A 22,654-nucleotide genomic window follows, 5' to 3' on the forward strand; every position below is an offset into this window, starting at 1 on the left:
TATAGGAATTGGCATTATTCTGTTATTCTAACATAATAAGATACTGGTTTCGGAGAGATCACAGCCTATGTGGGAAATGAATATGGATTTCTAATATACTAAAACAAGGTAGGTTCTCAGTTGACTTACCATCTCTTATGGCCTTTCTTTCCTGCCTAAAGCTAATTAACCTTTTTGGTCGCACTTCCTGTCTGTTCAGGTACTCCATCGGGCCCTTGTCCCACTTCTATGTGGCCAGTCAACCAGTCCTCATGCCTCTGAGCCCCTCTTCTTCACTGGCCCCTCCACCCAGAACTCCTCCATTTTAAAGTCTTCTGTCCTTCAAAGACTTTGTTTCCTCACATTTTCCACCTTTTATGTTATGAAAATCATACACTGGAGCAAACCTTTTACTTTTTCCCTCATTTAATGCTGTCCTCATTAGGCAGTAACATGTCAATAATAGCCTGTCAGTGAAAACCTTCCCCTCTTGGAGAAGCTGATGAAGGTATAGACCGAAACAAGATTGATTATGAGTTGACAATAGTTGAATCTGGGTGACAGGTATAAGGGAAATCAATATACTATTTTCTCTAGTTTTATATGTTTGGGTTTTTCTGTAGTAAAAATTTAAAACTAAACTTAGCTCTTTAGAATTCACTTTTTAACCTATAATAGGAACCTAATGAACAAAACAAACAAATGAGCAAAATAGAACCAGAGTCATGGAAACAAGGAACAGACTGACAGTGACAGAGGGGAGTGTGGAGACAGAGAAGGGAGGAAAGAAGAGGAAGGGTCAAGTCAAGGAACTAGTATAAGTGACCCATGGACATGGACAGCAGTGCAGGGAGTGACTGTGGGAGCGTGGTGGGGGGACGGGGCAGTGGAGAGCAACGGGGGAAAAATTGGGACAACTGTAATAGAACAATAAAAAAAAATTTCATTTCTTAAAATGGGTGCTGTTTTTGAGTCAGTGCAGAAATGCCTACCATACAGGATGGATTAGGATGAAAAACTGAACCTGCCATCTAAATACCACACTCCCAGCCCACCCTCAAGGAAGCCAGCAAGATTCTTTATTGCCTGGAATTGCAACTTCTCTCTTCTCCTTCGGTCCTGAACATGGTTGCCAGAATCCTAGTACCCTTCCTGCTTCTTACTAAAGTGACCCGATTAACCTGGACAGAAACACACATTAACTCGGTCCCATTTGTTAAGTCCCACTGTGAATAAAGCTCTGTGCTGGGCATTGAGAAGCGGGGATATGAAGTTACTTTGTTCCAAGAGTTCCCCAAGATGGAAAGCAGGCACCTGTGACAACCCTGATGCAGCACAGACGCTAGGAACTGTCATCTGAAGTAGAGTTATGGTAGCGCAGGGCAGTGGGGGAGAGCAATTCTGTCAAGCAGATGCGTTATAGACAGTGATGCAGACTACTGAATGTTGTCTTAAAGGAAAAGCTACTCTTCCCTGCTTCTGCTTGCCTAGAGTTCTGATTGCTTAGAGCTCCATCAGATAGCCTTCCCTCTCTCTTCCGAAGAACTTAAATTGATTGCAGTTACCAATGTGCTTTTCTTTTTTGTCTCTTTTTAAATTATGATAGTCTTACTTCTCGTCTACCAAAAACTGGAGAAACTATCCACGGACATAAATTTTTTATTGGCTTTGGTGGGAAAGGCGCCAACCAGTGTGTCCAAGCTGCTAGACTCGGAGCAAAGACGTCCATGGTGTGCAAGGTAAGTGGAAAGTACAGTGGAGACTGTTAGAAAGATATTGTAGGAATATGGCTTTAAGACTCGAACTCATTGTTTTTATATATTTTTTAACTATTTTAAAGTGAACAAGTCGGTGACATTTAGTGCAATCACAATGTTGTACAACTGCCATTTCTATCCAGTTCCAGAACATTCCCATCATTCCAAAATAAAACTGCTTATATTAAGCAGTTTCTCCCCATCTCCCCCTCCCCTTAGCCCCTGGCAACCACCCATCTGTGTCCTGTCTCCATGGATTTACCTATTTCTGAAAAGTTCCTATAAGTGGAATCATGTGACATGACATTTTGTGTCTGGCTCTCTCACTTAGCATAATGCTTTTAAGGTTCATCTACCTTATAGCATGTGTCAGTACTTCATTTCTTTTGTGGCTGAACAATAGTCCATTGTGTACGCCCCAGTTTGTGTATCCATTTATCTGCTGGTGGCTGCCTGGGCTATTCCACCTTTTGGCTATAGTGAGCAGTGCTATTAGCATGCATGTACATGTCCTTGTTTGAATACCTGTTTAATTCCTTTAGGAGTCCATTGTTTCTTAAATATTTAAATAGGGGAAAGGAATGCTCCTTGTTTTTTGTTTCTACCTCACTGAGTCCTCTGGGAAGCAGCAGTCTTCAAATAACTGAATGCCGCGCTCCCTGAATTGAAGGAGTTTATAACTCGAGTTTGAGAAGTGAGGAGAATCAGTCTTCCCTGATGGGTTTTTCTAGTCCAGCTTCTAAACAGCAGCACGAGTCGTCGTGTTTTCAGCAGGTTCTCCCGCAGCAACACAGCCTTTGGAAACTTGGTTTAATAACCGGCAATTTACCCATCCCTAAGTTATTCTCCTCTGATGCTATACCTCGGACCAGAAAGGAATCCGGGCCTTAGTGAACTACACCTCACTGGTCTTTAGGCATAGTTTTTTTTTTCAGGTATGTAATGAAAAGTAAAATATAGTATTCCTACTGCCATCCACCTACTGAAATTATGTGAAAATAAATCAGACAAAATCGGCGGCCAAAGGTTCAACTTCTGCATCCTTAGTGAAATTTTAAGGTGCTATCATTACTAGTATAACAGGCAAGATAGTTTACTTATTTTTGGAAAACTAGAGTGGTCCTGCACAGTAGAGGATAAGAGAAAAATATGAGAAATTTAAAAGAATGAGCTCTGTGCTGTGAATCAGGTCGATTCTACCGAAATTTCTCTGAAATGTCACTTCCCATCACAGACAGCACTTTTTCTCCGCGGGAGTCTTTAAATGATGTATAAATTATACAATTATCACTTCATCTACTAATGAACTATAGCTTTATTTCTAATTTATGATTAACATAATTCTCATCCAGCTATTTGGTCAAAAACATCTCATCAAGCACAAGATTCAGAGTAAGAAACCCTCATTTGCTAAGGTTGAGCTCTTGATAGATTTAAAACATCAATTAATTGCCAACTAATTGCCAATTGATTGATATGTCCCCAGGGCACATACCTGGGTTGCAGTTTTAGTCCCTGGGCAGGGCGCATACAGGGGGCCACCGATCAGTGTTTCTCTCTGTCTCCCCCCAACCCCCTTTCTCTCTCTCAAATCAATAACAACATATCGTCAGGTGAGGATTTTTTTATAAAGCAGCTGCTGGGCTTTGTTACATGACAGCAAATACAGCTTAGTCTCCTAAACCTGCTGTTCATTTTGGCCCTCAGTCACTGAAAGTTACAAAATGTCTTGAGTCACAGCTTAGTTTTAGTGTTAATTATATTTGTGTGTACGTATTCTAACTGAAAATCGGTAACCTGTTTTAATATCTATGATAACATTTTTAGCAGAATATTCAAGATATCTTACTTCAGGCAAGATATGTTGGTCCTCTATGTTCTGTTTACCCCAAATATATGTTGATGGGTGGAATTACTGGCTGCTTCCTGGCATTCAAGGATTCCAAGCCCGTTCCTCAACCATTTTGAAATTAGATATTTATTATGATAGTTTTAACTGAAGTTACCCTCCTCAGCGTTAGGTCATCATTCTGGACTCTTCTGCTTCAATGCAGCGAGAGCCTTCCCTGTGGTAAGAGTGAAGGAAGCACCTCAGTACCCTTCCCTGGAGGAAACGCAGCCCTTTTGTTTTCCGTGACCCTAATTCACATCTCTCTACGGCTGCATCGTCCAACGCAGTACCCACTAGCTACGTGTGCTACTTAGATTTATGTGTAATTAAAATTAAATTAAAAATCGAGTTCCTCAATCACACTGCTTCATTTAAGTGTATATTGCACAGCAGAGATATAGAATATTTCACCATTGCAGAAAGTTCCATCCAACAGCGCAACGCTACAATATTCGGGGTAGAACTGAACCTGGGATTTCCCGAAGAGCATCTGGGCTTCTGTGAGTTACCTTAGCTTGAGTGTGAGTGGCTGTCCATAGCCGCTGATGACTTGAACTCTGTCACCTGGAATAGGCACACACAGGCTACCTCACACTGGGCCGTTTTCCCAGAGTCTTTCTGCCCAGACGTACCTACTTTACTGCTGCTGCTGAAAGAGTATTGGAGTGCCTTCAAGAAGGCTGTTAGGAGCAAAACCTTGGACCAAACCATCCTGTAGCCACAACTAGAACAGTACGGGTGCCTACAGTTGTGTCCCTTTAAGCATGATAAATAAGTCCAAGGAAAATGGACAGGCAGCTAAGATGATCAAATGCTTATAAAATACCTTTAATGCACAAGGCTTAAGGATGGATAAATGTATGCTAAGCTAGTCTCCAAAAAGCTTTTAGGAAGACTAGGTTTAAGGAAGATTGTTTAGGCAAACAATATAAGATGCTATTCAATTAAATGCTTAATTAGATAGTACCCATTAGGAATGCTGTAGGAGTTCTGAAAATAAGGAGATTATCCGTCGGCAGCCGTCCGTCTCGAGAGACGATGGTGTAGCTTCTTAAGAGTCTATCTGCACCGCCGAGAATGGCTGTGCAGTCCGACTCGGGAGTGACACGGTATCTGTCTCCTCCCGTGTTGAATCAACATCTTGCGATGACGCTGGAGTGTCCTCTCCAGTGGAGCTGAAGCTACAGAGCCTGGGCAGGGTAATATGGAGGGTCTGCTGTTGCCCATGCAGCGGACCCCCCCTCTCTTCGCAGCTGAAGGATCCAAGGGAAAGACGGAGTCAATACAGCTTGGCTTCAGGTGCGCCGCAGGAGTTGCCGGTGTTGACTACAACGTCAAACTGCCTTAGGGACTCCGGCTCCGGATTTTCTGTCGGGGTTTACTCCCTTAGCCTTTCCCCTGAAGAGGTATGCCGCAAGGCAGCGGAGGTTTTTTGGAATCAGAGTTTTCCTTCTCTGATGTGCCCTGACTGGAAGATCGAACCAGCGACACTTAGCTCGCAGGCCGACGCTCAATCCACTGAGCCAAACCAGCCAGGGTAAATAAGGAGATTAACCACGGGTAAATAGGAAAGGTAGGCCTTAAGCTGATGCTTGAAAAACAGGCGAGGTATGATTAAGTGGAGGCGAGGGGAGGATTTCCAAGTTCTCATTGTTGAGGCAAGGAAATAGACATTAATATATTGTACTCATATAATGTTTTAGCACAATCTACTGACAATGTCAAGTTAATAGTGCCTCTACTGACCACTCTGAAAAACATAAACCCAACTAATTTTGCCAAATATGAGTTTTAGAAGGATAGTGGCAAGATAAGCAAGGAGGAGCAAGTCTTGGCCACATCAAAATGAGACTAGTCAGCAAATACAAGCCAAAGTACTCTTTTGGGCTTCACAGCACCTTGATTCCAAGGCTGGACCATGATGGCCTCCTCGCCCCCAGCAGATTCTGCAGGTCACGCTTCTGCGCGCCCCCACTTAGTTGACATACCAGCCCAATACCAGGCAGGCTGTGCTCTCCTTCTTCATTTCTTTTATACAGACATTCCCGCTTTAATCCTGCAACCAATCATCCTCGCCTGGAGGCCACACATTGCAGTCACCTGGGGAGTGTGCCACGGTCCCACCTGCAGAGGGTCTGATTGAATGGTCTGGGGTATAACCTGGGCATCGGGATGTTTACAGGCTCCTCAGGCGATACTGAGGAGCAGCTAAGGCTGAGAACTACTGGTTTCCTGCCCGCCAGAGAGTGCACGCACGCAAGGGTGCCAAACAACAGAATTCCACTCTACCAGGTTAACTAGGGCTTTTTTTTTTTTTTTTTTTTTTTTAATGATTTGAGAGAGAGAGGAAAAAAATATCAATCTGTTGTTCCATTTATGCATTCATTGGTTGATTCTTGTGTGTGCTCTGACTCGATATTGAGCCTGCAACCTTGGTATATCGGGACGACACTAACCAGCTGAGCTACAGTCAGGCCAGCGAGGGTTTTTATGTTCTCTCCTCTTTGTGCTCCATGTCAGCATTAGGGGAGAAGATAAGAGGATTCTAAAACACCAGCAAGTCATTACAAAGATGCCGTCATTTATAGTGTAGTACGAACAACTGAGATGCTTCATACATATTGAGAACTGTTGATGGTGGACGGCTCTGTCTCAGTAGGAATTTTCACATGAGCAGATCAAAATGAGAGTGAACCTATAGAACTAGTGAGAATCATTAAATGCTTCACATTTTAGGCAAGATATAAGTAGAACATTAGTATGTAACAATTCTTTGGGCTGAAATCAAGTCTTTCAACTTACATTAAGAAGATTAATTAGTTAATGTTTATAAAGTACTGTGCAGATATGCCCTTTCAAAATGCTAAGTATTCTAAAAACTGCACTGCAGCATTTTACTAAATGTAAAAGATCTAACGTTCATCATTTCTTTGGTACAGGTTGGCAAAGATTCTTTTGGCAATGATTATGTAGAAAACTTAAAACAGAATGATATTTCTACAGGTAAAATTTCATCTTTTTTAAAGTTGGTTTTCATAATTTCTGTGATCGATTATAAGAAAAGTTGAATATTGAATAGAATTATTAGATCTTCCCCTGGTGGCCAGGGAATTTTTATGCACAGCTTTGTCTAGTCTTGCTTAAACAGCGTACGGTTAATTCTTTCATGTACATTCCTCCAGATGGGAATAAAACAATAGGAGGTTACAAATCTTCATCTCGTGGAAATGTTTCAAAAGTGGGCAACAAGAGAAAATAGGTGCTACATTCCCAAAAGATAGTTAAGAAAAGTCATTGAGTATCATAGCTGGAAATTATTTTCGAAACTATTGAGGCTGATGCTATTATTTCACAAAAAAAGAAAGCCAAAGGCCAGAGAGGTTCTGCATTTGTCCAAGATCACACAGCTAGTTGGAGCCACAGCCAAGACTAGAATGCAGCCCTTTGGCTCCAGTTCAAGGGTCTTCGCTGCTGCAAAAGGCTGCCCGATCAGCATTACCATTTACATGCCAGGCCCTAATTCTTAATAAGACGCGAAGGTTATGAGAATGAAGAAAAACAAACGCGTTGATTTTATAGGTTTGCCCTTTAGTCTTTCATCTCAAGTCTGTCATTTCTTTCACTGAAGAAATATGGTAGTGTAGAAAATGCATATGAATACAACTGTGAATAACTGGGAGGAATTGGAAGCGGGGGTGGTTTGCTGGGTTGTTGCTAATGTAGAGAAAAGGTGCAGCTAAGTATAAAGACTCCTATTTTCCTTATTGCATAGGTGATGAGTATAAATTAGCACTAATTACTTAATTCTTTTTTATCATTCCAGATGGTTAAAGGTTAAAAAAGTTTTCTAAGGATTAGTGATGCATTCAGATTGTTAAAATAAATTACCCATGCCAGGCTGTGTATATGTGATTTTAATTCCTTTTTTCTTTTAGAATTTACATATCAGACTGAAGATGCTGCTACAGGAACTGCTTCAATAATTGTCAATAAAGAAGGTATGTGTTTTGCATACTGAAGTGTCATTTAATAAGACGGTTTATTTCCAGAACTAGAGCAGAGACATCAATTTTTATCCTAATCTTATGGATCTCTTACCATACCCACCCAGCCTAAAGCATGGTCTTTCCAAACTAAATATAAATGCTTCCCTTTTTTTTTTTTTAACACATTCCAGGTTGATCATTGAAATATAAAATTGTCCATCCAATATAGTCACCTCAAAAGAATATTTATATCCTATAACTACCATTACTTTTCATGTGAACTCAGAATTGATATTTGTCTCTAAAAGCCATTTACATCTGTCATTTCAGTAACACCAGGTAAATAAATGTAAATAGATAGGTGCAAAAGAAAGTTGATGAATCATATTTATAGAATATTTACTGAGCAAATGGCAGCAACTAATTACTTCTAACTTATCATTAAGCGTTCAATTTTGTCTGCTCTTTAAACAGCAATCAAATCTCAAAAGTCTATATATACAACTATGTCTGTCACAAGGCCTTGCAATAATGAAACATTTATCTTTGAAAAGAGTGATTCCCTTTATCCTCAAGTAAAGTTTTCATAATTTCTGCCACCAATTTAAGTATAAGATTTTTAAAATCAGAATTAATATTCAGAAGCATTTTGTTGGCCACCTAGGACACAGAACCTGGTGCATTATGGGTGGTCAGCATGCACTGTGTTAAATTAGGGTTTGTCACAACACGTCTTTAACTTATAATGCAGCTTCACAAGATCATTTCTCACAGAAGACATGATATTTTTAACATTAGTGATCCCAAAGTTGTGATAACAAAACAAAAAAAGAAAAAACAGTGTTCCACTTAAAGACAGTAGATTAGAGTTTTTATTCTAACAATAGCCTGTGTTCATTACTTTAAGCTACCTCTTAGGTAATTATTGCTGCCATCAGCAGCTCATTCCCTGCCTTAAATCTCTTCTTTGTGTTCTAGGGATATCTTCGTGTTCTGTTTCTTCCTTATCTGTGTACAAAATATTGCATTTTCATGCAAAGATATAATTTAATACTGTGTATTAAGTGCCTAGTATGGTAGATTTGTCTGGTTTATAGTGTATGGTAATGCCCTCAAGAGTATAGATTGTCGAAGAAGAGCTAATACTAATGCCTAGAGGTGATAGCTCCTTTAAAAGAGGAGCAAGGTAAGTAAGGAGGTCAGTTTTGACAAGTTTAGTTGAGGCATGAATGGAGCTAACCACATGGCAGCGTTCACCATACAGCTGTGTCTTGGGCTTGCTGCTCATCAGCCAAAGCCAGGCCAGAAATGTAGACTCAGGGGTCAGCCAGGCAGCCACAGCAGCTGTCTCTAGCAGGGAGAGTGAGGTCACTGAGGGAGAAAAGGAAGGAGCTGTGCTGCCTTTCAGTGTGTGAGTACTTCGGATTTTTCCAGTACCAAGACCGGGTTTATGCTGAACCTTCCCCACTTTATTAAGTCCTCCTTGTGGCCAACACACACATCTGTGGTCAGATGAGAGGCCAGCATGTGTTCTGTGTTCAGAGGTAATTTTAGGTCATGTCTATACAAGAGCAGCACAAGCGGCCTACGGCACCAGAAAGTGCTGCTGCAACTCATCCCTCCAGGTCAGTGCTGTCCAGCAGAAACAGAGTGCAAGCCACATACACAATTTTAAATTTTCCATTAGCCACATTTTAAAAAAGTAAACAGAAACAGGTAAAATTCATCTTAGTATGTTTCCATAACCCAGTATATCCAAAATATTATCCTTTCGACATGCAGTCAAAAAAGCCCTTAAAAATGAATGACATAGTTTATGTTTTCTTTGTACTCAGTCCTTGAAATCCACTGTGTATTGTACAATTAAAGCACATCTCATTTTGGACTAACACATTTCAGGTGCTCAGTAGGCGCCTGTGGCTTGTGCTCATGACTATCATATGAGGCAGCACAGCTCTTGAGAGTTCACCTGACAGGGAACATGTAGCACCACGCTGCCCACGCTTAGGTGGGATTGTAGAGAATGAGTCCGACTGATGGGTATACAGGGTGGGGCAAAAGTAGGTTTACAGTTGTTCGTATGGAAAGTAATACAATAATTTGTAAATAATAATACAGAAGTAAACTGTGTTTTGGATACTCACAACTGTAAAAGTACTTTTGCCCCAGCCTGTATAAGATTCCTTCGTCCTGCTTCTGTTTGATCTGGTCCTGTCTAGGCCAGATGTCCTTCTCTCTACCTTAAGTTATTTAGTACAATTTTTCTTCTACTAGATATTATAAAATGTGTTTGGATTTACAAAATCACTTTACAGAATAGCCTAGGGTACACCTTGAACTGATTGCACACTACAGAGCATTAGTTTTAATGGTCAGCAAGTTTATTCCTGTTTATACTCATCATTATGACATCTGTCATTTAGGATTAAGAATCTTTACCACATACATTGTACCAGCCATTTCTCATAAAAGAAAATTTGAAAGTATGTTATATGTCATTACTCAGCTAACATTCTTTGTATATAAAAATACTGAGGAAATCATTTTTAGATTTTGCTCAAAATAATTAGAATAATATGAAGCTTACAGAGATCTTATAAAAGAAGTTACCTTAGGAATATGAATTAACTCGAATGGCCTAGAAATGTTAAAATTAATACTTACATTTCATGTAATGACTTTGTAAGAGTGATTATAACATTGCAGAATATTATTGCTTGGCTTTGCTTGGTTCTACTATAAATATGTAGAAATTCTTTATAGGCCAGAATATCATTGTAATAGTGGCCGGAGCAAATTTACTTCTGAATTCTGAAGACCTGAGGCGAGCAGCCGGCACCATCAGTAGAGCCAGGGTACTGATCTGCCAGCTAGAAGTAACCCCGGCGACTTCTCTGGAAGCCCTAATGATGGCCCACAGCAGTGGAGGTAATTTGACATACTTGTCATTCTTTCTATAGAAGCTTTTATCTCTGTCTTAAAGTTAACCTTTTAAGCCAAGCAATACTTTTCTATAGTAAAATATTCTTCCTCCGTCTGTAAGATCCACTGTCTTCTTCTAGTTCTTGATAATGTTAGAAAACCTTACAAATAGGGTAAAAATTCCCTGAGCAGTGTTTCTGATATCCCACAATACAAACCTTGAACCTAGTTAGCAGAAACAATACAACAGTAACTAGCATCTCTGAAGCAGCCCATTGCCCCAGCTACACTGCAGGGAGTGAAGTGGTTTCCATTCTGAGAAGCAGAAGGTTAAGCTACATGTCAGATCCAGTCACTCTCCAGGTACATATTGATAAACAGCCTGTTAATGAAAGATTAGTTCTTCCTCCTTTTATAAAACTTTACCATATTATCTATAGACAGCAAAAGATTGCTTATATGTAATATTTTCTATCTTGTCAAGGTCCTTTAAGCAGCTCTTTTGTGCTTTGATTTGGAAATTTTTTAGCATGTAAAGCAGGCCGAATTGCATAATGAAACCCATCACCCAGCTTCAACAATTATGAATCCTTGGCTAATCGTGGTTTATCTGTTCTCCCACCCAGGCCCCCTATCCCACCCCCAGCAAATGACAGACTTTGAGAAATCCAGCTAGTTTCATTCTGTCTGTCGCTTTTTCCTTATGGACCAGTGGGAGAGCATCTTCCAAATTAGCAGCCCATATCTGATCCTTGCTAGCTTTGTGGTCTTTGCAGAATTACCTGATTTTTCTGAGCCTTGTCTGTTAAATGCATATAGAAATATTTCCTTACAGAATTGTTCTAAGAATGGAATAAAATAAAATATAATGCCAAGCTGGTGTAGTAAGTTTCAGTAAATCCTAATTTTCTTCCCTCTTTAAATTAAAATTTGGATAATATCCTAATCAGCACCATCTGGCAAAAAAAAATCAAAATAAAAACTAGCCACTCTAAGACAATGGCTTCTTCTTATAAAGGTTCTATGATTTATATTAAGAAGAACATAGAGAACCACATTGCTTTTCCAGAAAAAAAACTTTCTCATCAAACTACAATAAAAAGAAAAGCAGTGTATGCATGTGTGTGTGTGTGTGTGTGTGTGTTCATATAAGTGAATTCTCCAGAAGTATCCTCATAGCAATAAATGGAAAATTAAGTTACTGAAATGATTTTGTAGAGAATTTTTAAATGTCCTGATTTAACAAATTTTCCTCATGGCAAAACAAAATGCCGTGACAAATTCTTACTGACATTTAATGTATTTTTAATGGACTCAAAGCTGTCAGAAAGAATTCTGACCCAAAACTCACTTGATTACATTTTCTCAGAGTGGCGCAGGTAAAGGCTGATGTTTATGGTAAGTAAGCCCTCTCTGCCGCGCGGTCATCTCACACAGGTGCTGTGACACATGTGCCACTTCACTCAGGCTCCTGTCTTTTCGGGTATAGGTCAGAGCATGTTCTCATGGAACTTCTCTTTTTTCCCTACTACCCCTGACTTCCCAGAGATCACTGCTTCCTCTGTCCTAGTCTAGTTACCTGTTCCCTACCCAGCTTGGGGAGGAGAGAAAGGGACGGCAACCAGAGCTGAGGGTGCAGATTTCACAGGTGAGGCTAGAGTTATCCCGATGGGCAGGCAGCCTGACCTGGGGCTGTCTGTCATTTGGGTGGGGTCCAGAAATGCTTCCTCCATCACCTGCCAGGCAGTTCCTCCAGTTGAGGCGCTGGAGGATTAGGGGCCCCAGGAAGGGGGTTAGGTAATGGGGGGCCAAAGACCACTTAGCCTCCTTCACATTTTTATGCCTAAGTATTAATTCTCTTCTACAATAATACTGGAATTAGTAATACCTTGCATTTCAATGTACTTTACAGCTTATAAACACTTTCATATATATTTAATCCTCAGAAAAACTTTATGACAAAGATATGACAGGTATTACAGTCAAACCTCAGTCCTCAAATGACTCCCACCTTGAACAATTGGGTTCTCAACCAGGTTGCTCACGGGAAAAAAGTATCAGTTGTCAAACAAAACTTCAGTTCTCGACCTGACAACCTTTTCATGCTGATACCTGTATTTCTAACGGGAAAAGAATGATTTGGTTTTCAAACAAATCACTTTTCAAACCACCTTCTGGAACAAATTAAGTTTGAGAACTGAGGTGCCACTGTGTTCTCCCAGATTGAAGACTTAAGACCTGGAGAGGTTAAGTCATTTGCTCAACCAAGGTCATACTTTTAGTGTGGAAGCCAGGATTTGAAAACCAAGGCTCTGTGTCCTAGACAACACTTTATTTAAATAAAGAAACTTTAAAATCCCCATGATTTTTAGTAACTGAGCCTTTATGAAGAGTATCTCTAGAAAAGTAAAATCCGTGAATTGTAACATTGTCCAACATGTTACCTAAGAAGCTTTGAGCATCTTGCTGCTCCAGTTATAGAGAAGGGACACTGGAGTGTTTTCAGCTATATCCCCCAACCACCCCCATTAAATACACACACACACACACGCACACACGCACACACAGGCACGCATGTACACATGCTCCTCTGTCCAGAACTCAGCTGGTTCCTGTTTGGTAGTTACCAGCCAGACGCATTTGAAAATCTATACCAAGAGCGGTGTGTGTGTGTGTGTGTGTGTGTGTGTGTGTGAATTTCATGCATCTTCATTCTTACGTAAGACTAGTACATTGAAAGGAGCACTGGTTTGGGAGTCATGAAGCATGGCCTTGAATCAGAATCAATCACTTAGCAAATAGGGGACATCAGGCAAGTCGGTCAGATCCTTGCTTTGGGCCTCAAGTTCTTCTGTGAAATGAGAAGTGGGCTGAGAGCTGCCACAGTTCTTTAATGTGACGATGTATGAATGGACTGATCACAGAGCAGAGCAGGCAAAACTTAAAGACCTGCTGTGAGCACTGAATGTCCTGTCCATTGCCCCACAGGCTGTACATATGCTCCATTTACAAGGAAGATGGTAAAATCATCATCATCATCAGTGGGCTTATTACCACAGCTCCCTTATCTACTACTTAACTAGTAATGGAATTTGAATTAAACACACTGTTAAAATAGAAAGGGAGAAACCCCTCCATCTTTGTATATACTGTCTTGGGATTCTCTTGCTTTCTTTACCAAAATGAAAGGAGTGATTTTTAAAGAAACAGCACCTGCAACATCAAAAATGCATTGTTAGCCCCTGAGAGTCGCCCATCCTCTCTAGGTCACGGTGCTGTGAGGTAGCCCCTCAGCAGAGCTGGGGCTGCAGCTGCCTGTGATGAAACTGTGCATGTTGGTTCTGGTTTTTATATCCATTTCAAAGCAAATGAAACATTACAGGAACAATTATAAATAATTGAGATTTGTAAAATCGCCAAAATTAAATTCTAGGTAGGATACAAAATATCTTTTAATGCCACTTTAGGCCTTTTCCATTTGGCAAACACAGCTTCTTGGCTGGCTACCTGGACTTTCACAATAACTCTGTCTAGAGTTTTTTTCTGCTCACATCACAGAAAAGAACCCCTAGAGTGAGAGGCCACTGAGCCAGTGCTATGCTCACTCCAACCTTCGCACGGTTGCCCTGCGTAAGGTGATTTTCTTCCCCCATTTCTCTGAGCTAGTTACTAGGGCCTTCTTAACTGTGCTGCCGCTGCCTCCGTGGTGACAGGAAGAGCTTCTGCCTCGTGTTCCTGTCTTTGCACCTACACGGCTGCCCCCCAGGCCTCACTCGTTCCTCACTGGCATCATTGTGCCAGCCATTGACCTGCTGTTGGACAGCCAGGATTTTAGTCCATCTTATGTCGTAATGAGTAATAATGACTGTCAGGTGCTGTCAATCACCTCTGCAGCCCCAACATACCCCATTGTACATCCTGTGTTCTCTATTCTGCACGGTTCTAGGATGACGTCATTTTTTTCAATCTTGTCTGTTACAAATGTGCATTCTTCTCTGATTGACTACATCTACTATACTAATGCTTCATGTGTTTTTTTCACCATGGTGAAGTATTTATCTTATTTGTGGTAGCACGAGCCAAAGAAAGTCCTTTATGGCATTTTCACTTTTCCCCTAAATTTAGTTACTAGTCAGACCCTAAGCCTATATAGCCAATTACTATTGGTTAGAATGCTTTCCCTCAGTAAAGTACAAGCAAGTAAGATTGGATTGATTTTTATACAATACTTATGGTCAAATTAAATTGTGAATTCCTTATCCAGGAATTATTGCTTAAAAGCCTATGTAATTGGTGTTTTTTTTTAGTTTGTTTTTGTTTTTTTAATTTCAGAAAAAATTTTTTTAATTTTATTTATTTGTTTATTTATTTATTTATTTGTAGAGAGAGGAGAAAGAGAGAAAGAGAAACATCACTGTGTGGTTGCCTCTCACTCGCGCCCCCAACTGGGGACCTGACGTGCAACCTAGTCATGTGCCCTGACTGGGAATCGAACCAGCGACACTTAGCTCACAGGCCAACGCTCAATCCACTGAGCCACTTTAGTTTGTTTTTATTGTGGAAAAATTTAAGTATATATAGACATATAGAAAATAGTATGGTAAATCCATATCTACTATCATTTAGCTTCAATAGTGACCAACACATGACCAATCCTGCTTCATCTACATGTATACCCTAACTCTTCACCCCTACTGCAACCTTGGTCTATTTTGAAGCAAAACAGATATGATATAATTTCAGTCACAGTGTACTAGTTTTTGATGTAAATATGCTTTAAGAATGATATCTTTGCATGGCATACAGCAGGTAATCTGGCCAGATTATTTTCCCATTAGCCTTTTGTAATTAATCACTTATTAGTTTAATGAGTAACTTCTCAAGATTTTTTTATCTTCTGTTTAAGTGTATGAATATAAGTAGACATATATTCGGTTGCCCAAAAAGTCTGTTTAGTTTTTTCCAGAAAATAAAAGACACATTTTTCATTTTCACCAATAACTATTGATTTGGATATTTTGAGTATGTCAGCCATCTCCCGCGTGGTAGAACATTGATTGTTCTCAGTTACTGTCTCAATTTAATCACTATCAACTGGTCTACTCAACCATGGAGCATCGTCTGGCAAGAAATCTTCAGCATGAAATTTCATAAACCAGTTTTGACACATTGAACCAGTCACAGCATCTTCTCCATACACTACACAGATATTTTTTTGCATTTCAGTTGCATTTTTACCTTTCTTGAAATGATGCAGCCTAATATGCTGAAAAATGTTGCATATTTTCTTCCGTCTTCAATATTAAAATGGCTACAAAAAGTTCACCAATTTTGATAATTTTTTAAAATTCATGCTGATATGACAGCTGTCACAATACAATCTTAACAAAATTGTTTCAAATGAAGTTAAAGACAACTAAGCACTACTAGAGCCATCTTACAGAAAGAAAAACAAACTTTGTGGCCAACCCAAGAGTTATGTTTTATTTATCTTGTTAAAAAGGGGGTGGGGATCATACTGTAGATTTTATTACAAAACTGCCTTCTTCACTTATAAATTATAGAAATCTTTCTGTGACAAATCAGAGATCTGCTTCATCCTTTTTGATAGCAGCAGAGTATTCCATTGGATATAAATGTCATAATTTTTTTCACCAACCCTCTCTGCTTGATGCTTGGGTTTCCTTTTGTCTCTGTTACAAACGGAGCGGAATGAACATGACTGTGCCACACCTTTGGATGTCTGTGTATTTCGATAGAAGAGGTATAGAAAGGCATTGCTGGGTCAGGGATCTTTGGAGACAAAATGGCTTTTATAAGAATGGCCCTGCCCTGTTCCACACTGGTCACTCGCTCTGATCTGTGCCCAAATGCTGCTGAGTAAAAATTTGAGGGTCATGTAGGTGAGCAGTGGTGTCTCAATTTAATGCTTAAGGAAAATAGGGACAATACATTTGTTCTGAAAACCTAAAAAGTAAATGGGTGTGTTAGCATGCTGGGCATAACTGATTTCTCCAAGACTTTGAAAGCAGGAAAGCCAGCGAGAGAGATTGTTGCCAGGCTACAAATTCCAACAGAAGGCAGACGAGATGGGTGGACAGGTGGGGGTATCGGGCTCTGTGTAAAGGACAATATCATAACAGTAATACAGTGGTCCCTCTCTATATCACAGTTCACTAATCACGGCCTCACTGTATCGCGGGATTTTTTAAAATATTATATTCAATTATTTATTGCAGATTTTTCACTATATCACGGGATTTTGCGGTACTCTATACATATGTTGTTAAAGTTACATAGGTTTAAGAGTGTAAAATATGTTTAAGAACATAAGTAGTGCTTATAAAAGTGTGGAAAAGGTTAATAAGGGACTGGGAAAGGTTAATAAGGGACTGGAAACAGTTTATAAGTGTGTGGGAAAGGTTTATAAAGCCTTAAAATATATATAAATACCAAAATAAATGTAAGGTTCCTACTTCGCGGATTTTCACCTATCACGGGGGGGTCTAGAATGTAATACCTGCAATAAGTGAGGGAATACTATAATCCCTTACATTTGTACAACACTTTACAGTTTACACAGGGCTTTTACATCCATTTCTAATTTAAGCTACAAAATAACGCTGTGCAAAAATACGAGCAGCCGAAAATATACCATAGAATTTCCATGGGTGGACTTTCTGGACTCAAAAATAATGAAAACATGGGAATAGCATTATCCTGTAAACCACTGAACAAGATCCACTGACTGAACCAAAATACTAAGGTCAAAGAAAGTGCAGAAGCTGAATCTGTGGACAGTTTCCTTTAGCTATGTGCTGGTTAGCATCTCCCCAAGAATGTGGAATGGATTGGTGCCGGGAGAGCTATGGAAGAGCCACATCCCCCAATCTTACCCCAAGAGATGCTGATTCAGTGGGTTTGAGGTGGATTGCAGAAGTCATGCATTTTATTAAGCTCTCATGTGCACTGATGTGCAGCCCAGTTTGTGAACCACTGTTCTGGAAGAGTCCAAGGATCTTACTCTATGGGTCTATGGTGAATTGGGGTTACTAAACCCATAAGTCAGTGGACCTGGATAGAGGAAAAGAAGACCAACCAATCTAGCTGGGTACCCTGGTGGATAAGTAAGTGTTTTGACGAGGGGGGAGCTTCCTTTGAACAGAATTTCTAAAGACTTTCAAAAAATCCTTACAAAGTATTACACCAAAGACTGTTTTAAAATATTATGACTTGGGATTAGGGGCATGTGTTGCTATGGATGGAGTCCTGGCTTAGAGAGGCAACTTTTTTAGAGATGTTCGAACCCTGGACTTAAAGCTAGATGGTCCCTGGCAGGGACCCAGTTTACCCAGGTCCCAGTGATGACCTTAGCCTGTAGCCTCATCTCTCTAAGGCTCACCTGCCTCCTCTGAAAGACGTAATGGCTGTGCCATTCTCATTCGCCCTGTTTCCGCTCCCCCCAACTGTCCTGCTCCCATAGTCTCGTAGCCTGAGCTGGTTCTCAGCCTCTGATTGAATGTCTCCTCCTTTCTCAGTCTTTCCTTTATGTTCCTAGGTTGCTTACAGAGCCAAGAATGTAAGCTTTTGTGTAAGTGTGTACGTGAACTTCCTACTTACTAGTCTTACCAGGAAAATTTTGAACTCTTCATTGTTTCTTTTCTATCATCTCTTTTTTCTTTCCTGGAAAATGGATTTATGAACTAGCCTTCTGAGCACTTAAAGTAACCCACCAAAATGTTTACCAGCCTGAATGTTCACATTCATACATGTCCTTTCATGCCACAACACTTAAAATCTCCTTTAATCCTCTTGTTGCCCTTCACCATAACTTGGCGGTAAATACCTTGGTGGTAAATACTGATGCTTACCCTTGAAGCTGAAATGTCATGAAGAGCAGAGCAAATGGAAATAAGGAGTTCATACTAGGCAACCACAGAAATTGAGATTTCATATCATTAAGCTCATTTTTAATCTAACAGGGAAAAGGAAAAGGGTTGTACCTGGGGATTTCCCTTACTGAATGTGTCTGTAAATGCACATTAAAAAATGGTGAAGACTGAACCCCTCTTCCATTCCTTTGTAGTGAAAACACTGTTCAATCCAGCTCCTGCCACTGCTGACCTGGACCCCCGGTTCTACGCTCTCTCAGATGTGTTCTGCTGTAACGAAAGTGAGGTGAGAACAGACGCTTTGGCTCCTTCCGTGAGACACCAAAGACCTTCATGCAGGTGGATAAAGCAAAGAAGCAGGACTAATCACATCAATTTGATTGCATGTGAATTCTTGGGCCCACTGGAAACAGACTTTTCAGTTGACAGTGGTGTGGAGAAAGGAAATTATTGAGTTCTAGGGGGAAAAAGGATTCCCTGAGCCATCCCCACAGTCTGGCACCTATCAAACCTCAGCTAATTATAGTGCCTTCCGTGCCCTTGAACCATTGATGTTCTGTTTTCCTTTTTTCATCAGTCCATAGGATATGGACTGATTAGCATTGGAGTTGCTAGGTTTAGCAAATAAAAATATAGGGTGCCCAGTTAAATTCAAATTTCAGATAAGCAACAATATACTAAATGTACTTATACTAAAAATCATGTGTTGTTTATCTGAAATTTGAATTTAACTGGGTGCCCTGTATTGGATCTACCAACCCTAGTTCATGTACAGCCCCTGGTGCATTTGCTGCATTCTGCTCTGAAGACCCTGTGACTACACTGGTGGGCAGACAGAGGTTTTCCATCAATGCCATGGGAAGACCTTGGGGGCCACTCCTTTAGGGGAGCACCCTCTCAGCACAGCTCAGGGTCATAATTTACTGATCTGCAATAAATATCTATCAATATATTCATATTGTGCCCTTCATTCTGATATTATCATTCTGCCCAATTATCTTTAGGAAGATAATTTTAATGTTTCTCCCTTTTATAGGTAGATAGTCTTAGACCAGAGTTCTCTACCAACATTGGGAGGCAGGACATATTATACAATGCAACATGTGTAGAGACAAATTTAGTAATTAATTAACTGTACTGTCACTTTCCATTTGGTTTGAAGGCTGAATGATGGTTTCTAGGATTTCTTGACCTGCCTTTTTGTTAATTTCATCTCTTAGAACATAAAGTAAACAAGAAAGAAAACTGCCCCGGGAAACTAATTTTAACCACAATATACTACGCAATATTTTTGAGCAACCACCATGGCCAGGCTTTGTGCTAGGAAAAAGGAATTGTGGGAGACAGTGACCATTGCACAATAAGAGGTTAGATTACCCTCAACTGCCAAACTGCCTTAGGTTTCCCTGCTGGATGCAGGCAGAGCACTATACTTATTCTTCAAGCACTAACCACAGTGCTTGTTCCATAGTTCTGTCTCCTCCATTAAATTACTAGTCCTGTGAAGATAGGTACACCTACCTTATTCACTGTCATATCCCAATGGCTACCCCTGTGTGTAGAGTTTCCTATTGCTGCATAATACAATAAATTACCCTAAAATTTAGTGGTTTACAACAGTAATTATTTATTGTCCCTCATGGACCATGTGCATCAGGATTTGGCACAGAGCACAGCATGGCTTTTCTTTCCTCCGTGATGTCTAGGGCCTGGAAGAGTCACAGGCTGAGGGCCGGATCATCGGAAGCCCCCTTCCCTCTCATGCTGCTGATCCAGAACACTTACACATGGCTCCTCCCTGTGACCTGGGCTTCCTCACAATATGGGAGTTGGGTTTTAGATCCAATATTCGGAGAGAGAGGAGGGGGCAGACCTGGCAGAACACTTTGTTGGCTTTTGTGGCCTAGCTTTGGAAGTGACACAGCATCCCTTCTGACCCATTCTATTCATTAAGGCAGGAAAGTCCACCCACCTCTTGACAGAAGATTGTCACTGTCACAGTGTGAAAAGGGCATGTGTTTTATATATATTGATAGTTATCTTCATAAATCACTGTCTATTATACTACACCTGGCCCATAGTTGGCACCTAGTAAATGCTTACAAAGTGAGTGAATGAACAATGAACAATGAACAAACTCTGGTCTTTAAGAAAATTGATCTGAAAAACATAATGGAAAGAAAACTTTACAAGCTTAACATTCTATGGGTGACTTTAAATCAGAATAATAAAGTAAATTCATGCTTTAAGATACCCCCTCTGCTCCACACACAAACCATTGATACATGAATATAAAAAAATAAGGAAAAGGTACTCACAAGCTCAAAACAACTCCACAGATTGGGAGTGCAACAGAATCACAGAGCATTCAGCCCTGGATATGCTTACTCCAGTCCTAGAAGCAGGTGTAAGTGGTAGGAAGTTTGCCTCCTGAGTTATGGGCACTACAGGTGTGCCACTCATGGAAGCCTGGAGCAGTGCCCACTGCTAGAAACCAGAGATGCTGAGCTCAGGCTCCCCTGCTAACAGAAAAGGTGGACGAAGCTGCTGCTACTGCTGCCAAGACTACAACCCATATAAGACTCCCAACCTGAGGAGATAGGAGGACAGAGATACTGCTTCTGATCAAGAAGGAAACCAAGCCACTGCTGACGTTAGTGACTAGATTGGCCATGTCACCAATAACACCAGAACAGGACTCCTACTGCCGAAGGAACACCTAGCTCCGGCTTGGAGATCCTTAGAGGCCTGATGGATGCAACTGGAAAGGCCATAAAGGCAGGGAAGCCACGTGGGAGCTGCAGTGTGAAGACTCGTCAGCTCATAGTGAGCGAAGTGAGCCGGCAAGTGAAGAAATACTGGGGCAAGTTTTCCAGCAAAACCAGTACTCTAAAGATTAACTTGCACCAGATGAAATTCTGATAAGAAAGCAATGTAAAAAAGACTTTAAAAAGTATGATTAAGATTGTCATTCATTTAAAAGGAGAAGAAATCGACTTCCGGCCAAGATGGAGGCTTAGACGGACACGCTAGGTCTCCCTCTACAACTAGAGAGGAATACAACTACTTCAAAACAAAGGATAACTAGAAATTCCAGAAAATAAAACTACACGGAAGCCCAACATATGAAGTTATAAACCAGCGGTGCCATTTGGGCAGGTAAGAGTTAAAGAGGGCAGCGCTGTTTGCGGTCAGCGGCGGGGCGGCGAAAAAGCCCGGAGGCAATCAAGCCCCTGGCAGTGCGCGACCCCGGCGCTGGGGAGAGCCGCCGCGCATCGCCTTGAACAGTGAGGCCCAGGGGGGCGGGAGGACGGATCCCGGTCTCCTAGCTGAATAACTGTGTGAATCCATCTTGGACCCCCGCCCCCAAAGAAAGCACCACAGGGCTGCGAAATAGGTCGCGGACAGGTGCCGGTCACTGAATTGTGACGCGTACACAGGCACTGCCCCCTACAGCCGGCCCAAGAAAACAAAACGCATCTGTCAAAATGAGGCAGACAACTATAGAAATCCCGGTGACACAGCTCACCAGGCAACAGATAGAGAACCTGACAGATGAACAGATAAGAAACCTGTCAGAGGCTCAGTTCTGGGCCATTGTTATCAGGTGGCTTACAGAATTCACAAAAGAGCAGGAAAAAGACAAGAAAGAAGCGAAAAACACTCATAACGAAAGGAACAAAACCACATACGAGACAGATGGTGAGGAAAAAAAATCCAGAGTTCATTTCAACAAACTGGAATATGGAGAAGGAACAAGCAGTCAACCAATGCAGAGAGAGGAAATGGGAAGCAACAATCAGAGGATCAGAAACCTCTGGGACAGCTATAAAAGGCCCAACATAAGAATCATTGGTTTGCCAGAGAGTGAGGAAGATGAACTAGAACTTGAAAAATTGAGTGAAAATATAATAAAGGAGAACTTCCCAGACTTGGGGAAGGGAATAGACTTGCAGGTCCAGGAAGCAAGGAGAGTTCCCAAGAGACTGGACCCAGGGAGAACCACTCCAAGACACATTATAATCAAAATGTCAAAAATTAAAGATAAAGAGAGAATCTTAAAAGCAGCAAGAGAGAAGAAAAGAATTATGTACAAAGGGGTCCCAATTAGACTATCAGCTGACTTCTCAAGGGAGACCCTACAGGCAAGAAGGGACTGGCAAGAAATATTCAAAGTAATGAAAATCCAAAACCTACAACCACGAATACTCTATCCAGCGAAATTGT

At 40.8% G+C, this 22,654-nt stretch overlaps 1 protein-coding gene across 3 annotated transcripts in view; it reads left to right on the top strand.

Moving 5' to 3' along the window:
- Window positions 1–22,654, top strand: part of RBKS (ribokinase) — a 75,120-nt gene that overhangs the window by 18,747 nt on the left and 33,719 nt on the right. For 2 of the 3 annotated variants that reach the window (XM_090280188.1, XM_090280186.1), the window contains exons 2-6: window positions 1,586–1,718; window positions 6,567–6,630; window positions 7,563–7,625; window positions 10,377–10,541; window positions 18,622–18,713. In XM_090280188.1, coding sequence (XP_090136314.1) covers window positions 1,707–1,718; window positions 6,567–6,630; window positions 7,563–7,625; window positions 10,377–10,541; window positions 18,622–18,713 — 396 coding nt within the window. In that variant the 5' untranslated portion in view covers window positions 1,586–1,706. The remainder of the gene's footprint in view (window positions 1–1,585; window positions 1,719–6,566; window positions 6,631–7,562; window positions 7,626–10,376; window positions 10,542–18,621; window positions 18,714–22,654) is intronic. The other variant, XM_090280187.1, reaches the window with a different exon arrangement.

This window comes from Furipterus horrens, unplaced genomic scaffold (assembly GCF_987537825.1).
Source record: "Furipterus horrens unplaced genomic scaffold, mFurHor1.1.pri manual_scaffold_6, whole genome shotgun sequence".
NCBI classification, from domain to species: Eukaryota; Metazoa; Chordata; class Mammalia; order Chiroptera; family Furipteridae; genus Furipterus; species Furipterus horrens.